Here is a 12,890-nt window from a genome sequence, read left to right on the forward strand (position 1 = left end):
GGGATGGCATGGCGGTGTCAGTCAATCCAAATAGTCAACTCTCATAGCAAAATGACTTGCTAGCTAATGGTACTTCCAAAATCTGAACAAGCTGTAGAAATGATGAATATGTCGTTAAACAATCACACTGGAGCTATTGGTCATAGCTTCATGCGCCAATTTCAGCTTATCGAGCGTCTGTGATTCGACATCGCCCTCTTGCGTCCATTGTTGCTCTATCAGATAAGCTCGGGGCGACTTGAATTCGTATTACAGTGGTCCCCGATTGAGCCAAAATCCGAGCGAGTAATAGCATACCGGCGACAAAATATATAAGACCTATTCCACAATTATCAGATCCAGAAAGGCTGATGTTGTTGCTCCTCCACCAAACCAGGAAGAGTTGTTGGCTCAGTCGTTCCATACGAGAACGGGAACATTGCCAAGTCTTCCCACAGCAGGCAGCGCCTGCTGCGTATTGCCACAAGAAATCGTGCATGGGAATGAAGCCGAGAGAGAATTGGCCGCCATGCATGCCAGGTAGATTCCGCACTGTGGGATGGCAGCGAAGTTAGCGCCCGACGTTGCCATTAACATAGACATGAATCCGCTCTTTATGACGAGGTTAGGAGGCTGTAGTCGACGCAAACAACGGCAGGATTGGTGCTGCAGCCGCAGCACAGCCAACGCGGCAGGGCAGCTCACCAGAAGGTCGGGTCTGTACGGTTTGGTATAACAAGAACGTATTGAAGAAAGGGTTTTAGCGGAGTGTTGGCTTGTGTGAATAGAGTGACCCGGGACTGACTCAGGATGCCCCTGCTGCTCCGCGAGTAGACGAGACACGACGGACTCAGGATCGTGTTAGGTTTTTACTGAACTTACGTCCGGGGCTTACTGGCAATTAGGTCGGGATTGCTGACTTCCTATTATTAGGTTTCGACGACTAGCTGTTTCATCTGTTTCAGGGTTGGGAGTGACGGAAGCAAGGAGTGGCCAGGATTCAGGCAAAAGGAGAGATTCCGAACGAACAGGAAATCAAGTTGGGACTCTTAGGGCATGCATGGTAACACTTCTCTCCGAGAAATCAACTTCTCTACTTCTCCTCAAAAGTAGAAGTTGATGTTTCTACTTCTGCTCCAAATTGACTTTTGATCAGAAAAATTCGTTTGGTAATGGTTGAAAATTTTAACTTTTGAAACATTATTAACAAAATTTTCGATGGCAATGGTCGATGGCAGCGGTGGTAGTAGTTGGCGGCGGCGGTGGTCGGTGGCGAAGGTGGCGGTGGGCGGTGGTTGGTGGCCTTGGTGGCGGTGGACGGCGGTAGTTGGCGGCCGCGGCGGTGGCCGGTGGTCGCAACAAGGGCGTGGTCGGCGGAGGCGGGTGTGGTCCAAGTGTTGGCCGAGTCGGTGGCCGGTGGTCGCAACAACGATGGTCGGCGGAGGCGGGTGTGGTCCAAGAAGTGATTACGGAGTCGAGAAGTTAAAATTTTTTATACTTCTCAAAATTAGCCAAAAATCCTATCATAAGTGAAAAATCTTACCATAAGTGAAAAATCCTACCATAAGTCAATTTTTTTACCAAACGGATTTTTACTTCGATCGGATTTTTATCAAACACGTTTATTTGCCATATGGGCTTCTAGCAGAGAAATGAAATTTCGGAAATGATTTCATGCGGGCCCTTAGTGAATTCGGTGTTGGTTGAGACATAGAAAACCAAAATATTTCCAGTTTCAAGAGTAATCGCGCCTTTGGTCGATGCGATGACATGCGTATTTATTTAGAAGCAGAGAGGAGAAGAGAAAACAGTGGCAGAGTGAATTTCGGGTTGTCAAGGATCACCCCGCCATTTGAAAGATTGATAATCACATCTGTTAAGAGTTTGGGCCAGTGTATGCATCTCTAAAAATTGAAAGCCTAACAAACACCGAGTCGATTAGACGTCTTGCCTGGTAACATGTTTGGTCGGGTTACAGTAGGACCGCCCCGGCCCTTTTGTAGAGTTTGTCTAGGTGGACGAAACCAGACACGGAAGGCAGGAAATGAATCTGCTGATTATCAGATTATGCATTTTGGGGAAGTTTCTATTTTGCTCTAAATCATCTCAAATTCGTCCAATCCAATGGTCCTTAATGTCAATCAGACCCAGTGATTCTTGCAGACAAAGCCATATTATTTATGGTTGCCCTAATGTTCTGTGAAGGGAATCGTTCCGCTTTGCGTGGAACTGTTTAGCATCGTTTGGTCGTTTGTTCATAATTGTCACCTTGTGATGTCATGATGTAACATGGCGGGTTACTTAGTTTTGAGCTGATGAAACCATGGACATGCACTATATCGATCGATGATTTTCTCACCTTGGCGAGAATGGTTCTTCTTCACCCTATGGAAGGTTTCTGGAGCCATAACTCTAATGCCGCTTAATGTTACTCTTCCCGCAACTCCATAGGAGTATTTCCGTTGCTAGACCAAAATATCAAAGGGAAAAAAAGAAAAAAGAGTACGTGTAGGATCATTTCGTGGAAGAAGATATTAATCAGAATGAAGAAACCGAATGCGATGCTAGAAAGCGACAATCGATAAGCAAACATGAGAATTTCTTTTCTGAAACAAATTATTATGCCGCAGAATGAAGTGGAGAATAGAGAATTTCTCTTAAACACAACCCCGATGCGATCCGCTGCTGAGGCATCCCGACATCCCCGAACTTTAAGGCACATACATAATATTGCCATCTTCTAAGAGAGATCTCACAGAAATCTGTCTTGTGTTTGAGCTCATGGAGTCGCGGTTTGCGCCGAGTCATCAAAGCTAACGACGTGATGTTTTTGCCAAAGGATGGCATGATTGTTGCTCCGATCCATAACTTTTGAAAGGCAACCTCCCTCGAGCTTTAGATCCTGTTTGGTTCAGTATTTGGCCAAGGGACTTTGAGAAAATGCAAATACTTTTATTAAAGGCCTTTTCAAAATGTAAGTAGTGTTTGGTAAAGTGTATTTTTAAAAAAAATTTAAAAAAAAAATTTAAAAAAAAATTTTTTTTGGAAAAAAAAAATCGTAAATATTTGTTCTTTTTGAAAAAAAAGAAGGAGGGGAGGGGGGGAAAAGGGGGAGGGGGGGAAAAAAAAAAAAAAAAAAAAAAAAAAAAAAAAAAAAAAAATAAAAAAATAAAAAAAAAAAAAGTCTGAGTACTTGTACTATTTGAGATGAATTGTATTTTGAAATGAGTCAAAAAATGCAAAACATTTGTATTTTGTAGAACTTTAGCAATATTCATTTGCAATATTGAACCAAACAGGGCCTTAGCTTCTTCGAGCAGAGTTTACAAGTCAACCCCCACAGTCAACTCTCGTTGCCCAAATGTTCCAAAAATCTCAAAACGAGCTGTAGAAAAACGATGCGCATGCCGTCGAAAAGTTATATAGACACTCGCCCCAGATGGAGACTCAAAAACTGGCGGCCAATCAATCGGTTCTCTCAGCTGTCCCTTTCTGATGCAAAGCAGCCCTACGAGCCCTGTCGGTTCAGAATTCGAGAATTTCAAAGCCCTTCGATCACGTTAAGATTCTAACGTTCTTGTAAAAGTCAAGAGATTCGATTAACGCGACACGAGGAGAAACTTTGTCACGTTCCCCGATTCCTGGTTCCTGGTTTTCTTTTCTGTTCAATCGCCGAGCCTGAGTCCGGCCCAGGACGTCGCAGTGGGGGCAAGAATCGAAACGAAACAAGGTGGCTATAGAGAGAGAGAGAGAGAGAGAGAGAGACGTGCGACAAGGTCTGACTTGTCTTGTCTCCTGAAATGGCGTCGATCCCATCCGATGCTGAGCGCCATGATGCATCCTGCTTTTGCCTATCATTTTTTTGCTGGTTGCATCGCCCTGGTACGACCTTTTCTGTCTTTGCCGCATGTGTCCCCATGTTTGTCCCACCCTCGCCATGCTCTGTTTTTACTTTTTGCCGGCCTCGATCGGTTCGCGATCATCGTAGTGCGTGCAACCGATCCACGTCGCATCAATTGTCAGAGCACGCCGATTATCGTTTGTTAACAATATCACCCGTGAAAATAACGCGAAAATAAAAACTTCAAAATCGATAGAAACGGATGTATCGGACAGGACTGTACAGTGCTTTTATCGGAAGAGAATGCTACGTCCGCCAAAATGATCTCACTCTATACTTAAGTAGACAATTTAGAAAAAGTGTAGCTCGGATGATGATGTCTTGATCTCTCTATTTTCTCTTCGAATCTTTGTGCTTCTTATGCACTGCTCGTCACCCAAGTTACCCGCTGGATAGAACCGCATCTTCAAACTAGACATTGATAGATTATTGGATAAAACATCATGTAGCCATTGAGATTGGATACATTAAAGATTTGAGAGGATTTATTCGCCCATATAATCAAATCCTTGAACCCATAAATCAAGCTTTTAGTCAAGGAAATTATCTATGGTGATTACTAATCAATCAAGATTCCTCATATAAAAAGTCACAAAAATATCTTTTACGTAGGAATGAAGTACCAAACCAAATTATTGACCATTAGTGGGGGATATTTAACCAAACAAATAATTAAAGATAAGTTTATAACAACAACGGGGATCGATTAAAGATTAAAATATATCTCGACATAAGTATCCCGTATGAGTCCAACTCTATCCATGAAACATGTTTTTATCAGAATAAAACATTTGACTGATTAAATATAAAAAGGCGTCTTTTTATAATGCAGCAATTTTATTTCCTTCAAAATCTAATACAATTTCTCAACACCAATCGTAGCCTCGTGTGCCGATTTCCTATTACTGGGGCATCGAGTGATTGAGCGCACCTTTGATTCGACTTGGCCCTCTTGCATCCATGGTTGCCCTATTAGGTAAGCTCGGGCGGGGACTCGAACAAGTGCGACATTTTTATTAAAAGCCGAGCAGCCACGAATGAGCCGAAATCGGATCGGAGAACAGCCCACCGGCGCCGGTGGCGGAATATGACACCAGTCTGCCTATGCCGCGATTCTCAGATCCAAAGAGGCTTAAGTCCAGAGAGAGGTATAGAGTGGGAAGTGGGTCCAAATCATGTTGTAATTTAATTAGTCGGAGGGTAAGCATAAGGACGGGAATTTTTCAATCAAGAGTTTCACGTGAACGATGCTTTAGACAACTAGTCACTTTTACCTAATCGAGCATCAGACAGATAAACAAAAGTACAGCTATAAATGCATGCACACATGACAAGATCTTTTAACTCAGTTCTTTTTTTTATTATTTATAAAGTCTGGTTTTGTGGGTAAATGCGGGTGGCGGTGGGTGGTGCGAAGTAATGTACCTGAATTAAGTACGGAAACGGCAGGACTGATGGAATTCATGTGGAAAATCCTGCAATTTTGAGAAAATTAAAAATTTGTAAAAGGACAATCCGAAAAGATAAAAAAAATTATATCTTGATCCCAGAAAGTTTGTCCGATGACGAGGACAAGGTGGGGAGCTGCAGTGCGTAAGAGGAACAGGGAATCGGGTGGTTCTGATCGCATGGAGCCCCATATGCCCAACACAAATCTCTCTCCCCCCTCTCTCTCTCACCGCCACAATCCAGGGTGGGACCCTCCTGCAGCTCGCCAACTGGTTTCCTCCTCAGAAACACTGCCGCCGCCTCCGCCTCCGCCTCCGCCTCTGCCTCCGCGGCTCTCCACTACCGGACAAGTGATGTCTATGAATTGACTCGGACCTCGTATTCTCGTCGGGAGTAGTATTTTGTACATTGATCAAGAAATTTATTGAGAGAGTGTTTGTGCTCGAGACACTGATGTATCCGTAAAAGCCAAATCGAATACTAATGATCTATAATGTAATTATTGCATCTTAGAATGTGCTTTATAAGTGATTTTAGAGCGGTTATAATCATATCTCTCTTGTGAAGTGATGACGATCCGAATACAAAAAAATAAAAGCACGGTGCTTTGCTCATTTTCAACATCTCGAAAAGGTTAGTTTACCATATTTAGCTTTCTTGAATTAAAATCAGGTGGATTGGGCTTCTTCGTTTATTGGTGGTTGCCGCCTCTTGAGCTAGTAAAAATCTCTTGAAATTGTCTAGTGCGTATTCTTTTTATCTTCCATCGTTTTATTCATTAGGGCAAGACATCCTTACTTTGCCGCATAAAATTGGCATTACTATTGAAATAGACAGGGCGCTTCATAGAACACATTTCTCTTCTTAGTAAGTGAGGTTAAGTTGCTCCAAGACATAAGTTTCAGAACAATTTCGAGCAAATACAAGTAAATCAATGGACATGATATTTTTGGACCCACAAAAAAAGACATGCACATGATGTCCTAATGGCCCCATTAATTTAAAAATGCCAAAGGGAAAAACAAAATAAAAAAAGGAAAAAAGCTTTGAGGGGCTCCAGGTGGGCCTCACCCCCCACCAAAAAGGGCACGCCACGTGGCACCGAGGCCCAAGGTGGTGGGGGCGAGGGTGGGGCCTACCTGTGCTGTAACTTGCCTTGTCAGGTTCTAGAAAATCATGTGATCACATGTGCCCCTTCCCTCCCAAGTCCCACCACCACCGAAACTTCCTCCTCCTTCCAAGCCCGCCGAAACTCTGGCTGATCCCCAGCGACGTCGCGCCCCCATCTGAGACACCAAAAAGATGACGCGACTGCTCAAAAAGAGACAGCTTTGCAACGTGCGGCGCAGAGCCTCAACCCCCCGGTCACATCCCATCGCTCGCTCGCTCGCTCGCTCGCAGAGATAAGCACGTGCCCGGCGAGACAGGTGTCTCGTCTCGAGCCGCAGCGTGGGTATTGGCAGAGAATGGGGGTCTCCGCTTCGTGACAAAAAAATGGCGCAGGCTCGTCGGGCTCGTGTTACCTGGATGGAGTCCCACGAGCCCGATGATTATCTTTGATCGCTAGGGGACAGAGACAGATCTCAGGACAAGGCTAGTAGTGGTCACATGCCCCGAAAGTTTCATGGGGCTGCTGCTGCTGCTGCTCTGCTACTGGGGAAAGCTACTCCCTCTCTTTCCACTGTGGCTATCTTTTATTCTTTCCTGTGTTGCAACCCTCGGAAACATGTGAGGTGTTGGTGGTGGACATTCAATGCGTAGTCACATGAAGAGCCATCATGCATTAAGAATTTAAGATAAAAGGGAAACGGGAAGCAGAAAAGTGAATCTGTGGCTGAGAAGTTGATTGAGACGGGGATTAAACCAATCATCGTTTACACGTTGATGGTTGAGATATCATAACCTGTATGAGTCGACGTACTTTTTCGAAATGATTTTTTTTTTCTTATTTAAGTGGGGGGAAAGGAGGAGGAGGGAGAAAAATTAAAGAGAGGGCACATGGGAGCAGCAAGAGGCTCGCCATGTCCAGGCACTTTAATTGGAGAGCAGCATGACACCTCCACTCCAGTCCAAACAAAAGAAGGGGAAAACAGAGTTCAAGTGACCACCCCCACTGCCACCCCCCCCCGACCCTACCACCCACCCCGGCAAGAAAAACAAAAAAACTATGGTGGGCCCAGCTTCGTTGGCATTGACATTTCCGGAACTCTAACAATAATTTAACCCACCTCCTCTCCTTCATTCACAGATTCACACCTCGCAGTCTCAGCCCTCTCTCTCAAAGTCCAACCCCTCTGTTTCCCCTCTCCCTCCCTCCCTCTCCGTTCTTTATCCATGGAGACAGCTCAGCACAGCACGGCCACATCCTCTAATCAAGAGCCCGAGATGGGTGCTCCAAAAAACCAGTCTTTGAGCAGCGGCGAGCGTGGCAGGAGGCTGGGGTCCCTCGGGAGGGCCAAGTCCAGAAAGCAGAGGGACTCGAAGACGTTGCAGCCGAAGCGGAAGAAGAATGCGGCCGTTGTGAATGGGAGCGATGGCGGGGAGCCCGAGGAAGATGAGAATAAGGCCGAAATGGAGGGGAAGATCGCGGCGTTGCAGAGGATTGTGCCTGGCGGGGTGGAATTAGGGGTGGACAAGCTGTTTGAAGAGACTGCCGGGTACATCTTGAACTTACAGGGCCAGGTCAAAGCCATGAGAGCCCTCGCCAACTTCTTTGAAGTGCTGGAGAAGGAGAAATGGAAGCTTGGAGGATGATGGAGATGATGGAGGATTGGAAAAAAAAAGAAGCAAAAAAAAGAATTGGAGGACTACTATTTCTAGTCAGACTTTATTCTCCATTGATGTCAATTTATTTTGTTCTTTGCAATATTGAAGAAAGATAGATATCTCTCTCTGTTTTTTCCCTTTTCCTCCTTTTGCTTACTGACCCTTTTGTTGCCTTATCAGTTGCTTGGTTCTTGCCTTGGTAGTGGAATGAATAGGAGAGAGAGAGAGAGAGAGAGAGAGAGATCAGTTGGTGCTTAGAAGAGATGTTGTAAGAATCGTTTTTGCTTTGATGATTGAAAGAGACTGTTCAGAATCAGATGGCCAGAAAGGAAGAAAAAGATAAAAAAAAAAGTGAAGGGGGGGGGCCCTTTGTTTTTTTTACCACTGGTGAGCTTTGTAGCAAGGAGGGCCTAGTCCCATAAAGCCGATATGGCTTTGAATGCCGTGACCATAGAGGGTGATTGTAATCCAGAAGAGCAGATGCAGTGACTGTGACACTAATCATTTTTGGCATTCTTTGGATTTAATATGTTAATGACATGTTAGCACATCTTTTCCTGCATGTGCTGTTGTACTGAATTTTTTTGGAGGATGGATCCTAAAGTTTCAGTTGATATACAGACCTTGTAACTTGGTTTTACACCGGTCACTACCGTCACCGTCGATAAAATTTGCAACCATTTTTTTTTTTTTTTTGGATCTAAAGTCGGAAGTTTTTTTACGAGATGAAAGGTAAAATCGAAACAAGAGCTAAAGTTTGAGATTTTTTAGATTATTGGGCCATTTTAAAAGGTGCCATAATTTGTCACCTGGACAATTGGATTACCCAGGTCAGCTCATCAAACAATAAGCTAAAAAAAAAAAATTGATATCTTATCCGCCCATTCCGGAGGACTTTCATTTCCTGGGACATGGTAAAAAGGAACCTTTTGTCCACAAGACTAGTATGTGGAATAGCCCACCTTAGCTCGGCCCAGGAAAAGAATAGCCCATCTTGATTGGATTAAAATGAAATTTATCAAACGGCCATTCTAAACCATTTTTTTTTTTAGGGATGATGATACAAATGATCCTTGAACTTTAACAAAATATATAATGTAGTCCCTGAATTTTTAATTTGACTTATATGGTCCCTGAACTTTAGCCCAATATATAATGTGGTCTCTGAATTTATAATATGACAAATATGATACTCATGATATCTTTTTTTTTTTTTTTGTGGATTTGATTATGTACCTTTTGCGCTCATCTTACAACTGTCTTTGCAATACTGATTATCAACTTCAAAGAAGGGAGAGAGCTAACTCATGGAATTTCCAGAGAGAGAGAGAGAGAGAGAGAACTTACAGGGTATGGGGAAAATTCAAACAAAGCTATTCCTTCGCTTTTTGTCTGAAAAACGGAAGGAGTTGTGCGCGAGCTCTAGTAACCAAAGCGCCATGTTTGGAACCAAATCCTCGTAATCTATGCTGATCCTAATTCTGCAAATAACTAATTACTAGAAAAGATAATGATAGCCACTGGTGATTTAGAAATAAATCTCGTTGCTTATGGTTATGGCAATTGAAGTTGAAATCTCAACCGTCGGATTTTCGTCAATTGTACAAATCCAAGTGTGGCCTACGCTTTTGCCTTTGGTTTTGCATGCAATTATTTGGCTAATGAGGCGAAATTTTTCATGAAGATTTCACGTGTTGATGTTCTGGTCTTTGCTCGATGAACGAGATCAACGAGACAGCCGATCGCACATCCCGGCGCGATCACGTCAACGCAAGACCGGGTGCTCTCGCCACGTGGAAGATGCCGGCCGAGGGACGAAACCAACGGCAAAGATCATGGGGGGACGAAGAGAGGGTGGCCCCCGTTGACCTTTGCCCCTAGTCGGACCATCCACGAGCGTACAGTTCAGATGTATGAACCCCCACTATCCTGCTCCCGTTACAGCGGAATATTCTACCAGCCAAAAACCCTTTCTCACTTCTCTCTCTTCTCCGGCTCCAAAAAGAGAAGTGGTGGGCGTAGCGCCTCTGTTGTCCCCTCCCTCCTCTTCCTCCTCTCCTTCCTTCTCGTGAGAACGCAGATATCTCAAAAAGGGTAGGGGGAAAGTTCCCATCTTTCGGTCGTCTTCTTCGCTCGGTGGCCGCTGTGTAAGGTCCAGTTGTCTTCCTTCGCCAGCTTGATGCCTTAAAAGGCTTCGAGGCTTCCTTTTTCGATCGATTCCTTCGCTTTTTTGCTGATCCCCTTGTTTGCGTCTCTGATTTTCTCTCTCCTCCCGTCAGATTGGACCTCCCCGTTTTCTGGGTCCTCTGATTTCGTTTGCCACGGGCTGTGTTTTGCAGGATTCCATGGCGGACGAGGCGATTGTCAATGGCGTGAGCGATCCGGAGGTGGAGGATCCACACCCTGCGGATCAGCGTGGGGTCGCTTCCGAGGTAAATGACCTGCCCCTGAAACTGAAGTTGTTGGAGCTTGAGAAATTCAATCTGTTGCGCGAGAATGATGAGACCAAGGAGAGGGTTGGGCAGCTGATGGCGGAGATCGAGAAGCTGAGGAGCGGCGAGGGTGAGGTGAGGGCGATGCTCGAGAAAATGAAGAGGGAAGTTGAGTTAGCCGAGGATGGGAAGAGGGCGATGGAGTCCATTGTCAAGAGGGCCGCCGATTTGGAAATTGAGGTATCTAGGTTACGGCATGAACTGAATGACGCGGATGGGACCAGCGAGGGGAGCGTCGTGGAAGAGAAAAACCAGAGAATCGAGGGCTTGGAGAGAGAGGTGGAGGGTTTTAAGAATGGCAGGGCAGAGAGCGATATTAAAGTGAGGGAGTTGGAGAGGAAGATTGCAGCATTGGAAGTGAGGGAGAGCGAGGTGGGGAGTGAGAAAGTGAGGGCTGAGATGGAATTGAGAGGCAAGGTTGAGGAGAAAGAGAGGGAGATTAGTGGGTTGAAGGAGGAGATTGCAATGCTCATGTCCGAGCTGCAAAGTTCAAAGGATGAGAAGAAGGCTGCGGAGGATGCATCGAAGAAATCTAAGGAGAAGGCAAAGGAGATGGAGTCGAAACTGGTTGGATTGCGGAGGGAGTTAGAACAGGGACAGAAGGTGATTAGTGGATTGAAAGACAAGACAGCTGAGACCATCAACGAGGGGTGCGAGATCGTCTCGATTGAAGACAAAGGGTCGAAATTGCAATGGCCGGTGGTGGCAGCAGGGTCCACTGGAGCTATTGTTGTGGCAGCCGCCGTGGCCTATGTTTGCTACGGTAGGCGCCAAAGCTAGGATTCGATGAAATAACGAGCAAGCACGGAGGAGACGGAAGGGAGAAAAACAAAGAGCCTCAGAGTTTTTTAACTACTCTCTATGTTTCAATTTTGTTAGATGCTACAGTTTTTTCCTTGGCTGTGCTTTTTAGCCTACGAATTGACTCTATTCTGGTTTTTCGGGTGTCTCGCCGTTTGTGTGATATCGTATGTGGTCTGTCCAGAAGCTGAATCGCAATTACAAGCTGGTGAGTGAAAGTAAAGTTTCCTCTGACTTCCATATACTTCAGTGATTGCTTATATGTTCCTTGCTCATTGATGTTGCCTTGAACTAGGATTGAGAATTTAGCGAGTTCTAACGTTTTGGTTCTGATACCCCGCATCTTTCGTCGCTGGCTGGCTGTTTTTTTTCATTGGCATTGTTGCTGCAATTTCTAGATATGTCAGTTCGATGCTCTACTTAAGCACGACGAGAGCACTGGGTCTGAGCTCTTCAAGTAATCGTGCCTCAAAAGAGGTCGAGAAATTGGGGTCGAGAAATTAAGTTATATCTTGACGCAGGGTCTAGGAACCTCAATTTTTTGTCATAGAACAGCCATAGTCAGCTCATCTCCCAGCCAGGACCTTGGTTTGGGATCAATCTTCTTAAGTTGGTAAAGACAAGGTAGTGATTCCACTTCACCATCATCGCTCATTTGCGGAAACACGCCTTCCTCATCAAGCAATTCAATGGGAAGTTCATTCAGGTTGTTGTAATTGATTGATGAACCTGCTGGATGTGTCGCTCCTGGTGCGCATTTCCCATTGCTCTCACCATCACTGGGAGTCTGCATCTTTTGCGAGGACGCTCCTCCTCAAGCTCAGAGTAGCGGAACCACATCGAATTCCGTGGTGTTCTTCGTTGGGAGCTCACCCCGACAGCTGCATTTCCCGTTTGTGTTAAAACCATCTGGACTCAAATCTTCCATTACATTCAGATACCAGATATCTGAAAAGGGACGGTACTAAATTTTGCAGGGACAAAGAATGCAGGAATATTCAATACACTGTGTTGCAAGCTCCTTGATTCGTACAGACAAGACAACAACTCTAGAGAGCATTCAAAACAAACAAGAAGAAGAAAACCACAACCGCCAACATCTTTAGCAGCTTCAACCTGGCTGTCCGTATTTCCTAGGACTCATCAAATAGCACATCCTCACGAGCCGCCGTCGCGAATCTGTGCCGATCGGATTCCCACCGAATCCTTTGTAACAACAAATGAAAGAGCACGCCTCGACTCGTCCGAGGCGTTGTGTGAAAGCCACGGTGTAAACAACACACGATCCATTTGGTCGACCCCAAAGGCCCCCAAATTGTCAAAAAGAAGAAAAGTAAAACAGAAGATCGATAGCACTCCGCTCTTCTTCTCTCCAATTCTGCAACATAAAAGATAGAGAAGGAAAATGGGTTATAGTTATTCTAGGATTCTAATGCTGTATAACGACACCGTTCTTTCTTGTAGCTATTGATATCCCGAGTAACTCTAGCATATATCGGCAG

General features: G+C 45.0%; 2 protein-coding genes across 3 annotated transcripts; both read left to right on the forward strand.

The window, feature by feature from the left end:
• The first annotated feature begins 7,580 nt into the window (after positions 1-7,580).
• On the forward strand, positions 7,581-8,228 carry LOC115729318 (transcription factor PAR1-like). Its single transcript, XM_030659849.2, has one exon. The coding sequence runs from the start codon at positions 7,664-7,666 to the stop codon at positions 8,081-8,083; it is 420 nt and encodes a 139-aa protein (XP_030515709.1). The 5' UTR covers positions 7,581-7,663; the 3' UTR covers positions 8,084-8,228.
• A 1,858-nt stretch (positions 8,229-10,086) lies between these two features.
• LOC115731530 (peroxisomal and mitochondrial division factor 1) lies at positions 10,087-11,401 on the forward strand. 2 transcript variants are annotated; one of them, XM_048271778.1, is made up of 3 exons: positions 10,087-10,242; positions 10,435-11,154; positions 11,278-11,401. In XM_048271778.1, the coding sequence occupies exons 2-3, from the start codon at positions 10,441-10,443 to the stop codon at positions 11,365-11,367; spliced, it is 804 nt and encodes a 267-aa protein (XP_048127735.1). In that variant the 5' UTR covers positions 10,087-10,242; positions 10,435-10,440; the 3' UTR covers positions 11,368-11,401. The 2 variants fall into 2 exon arrangements, with proteins under 2 accessions (XP_048127735.1, XP_030518059.2); XM_030662199.2 differs by having other exon boundaries at positions 10,435-11,401.
• Positions 11,402-12,890: the final 1,489 nt, after the last annotated feature.

This window comes from Rhodamnia argentea, chromosome 10 (genome assembly GCF_020921035.1).
Source record: "Rhodamnia argentea isolate NSW1041297 chromosome 10, ASM2092103v1, whole genome shotgun sequence".
NCBI classification, from domain to species: Eukaryota; Viridiplantae; Streptophyta; class Magnoliopsida; order Myrtales; family Myrtaceae; genus Rhodamnia; species Rhodamnia argentea.

Excerpts from the sequence above, each read along its gene's own strand:
- LOC115729318 (XM_030659849.2), top strand. The coding sequence starts at position 7,664 with ATGGAGACAGCTCAGCACAGCACGGCCACATCCTCTAATCAAGAGCCC.
- LOC115731530 (XM_030662199.2), top strand. The coding sequence starts at position 10,441 with ATGGCGGACGAGGCGATTGTCAATGGCGTGAGCGATCCGGAGGTGGAG.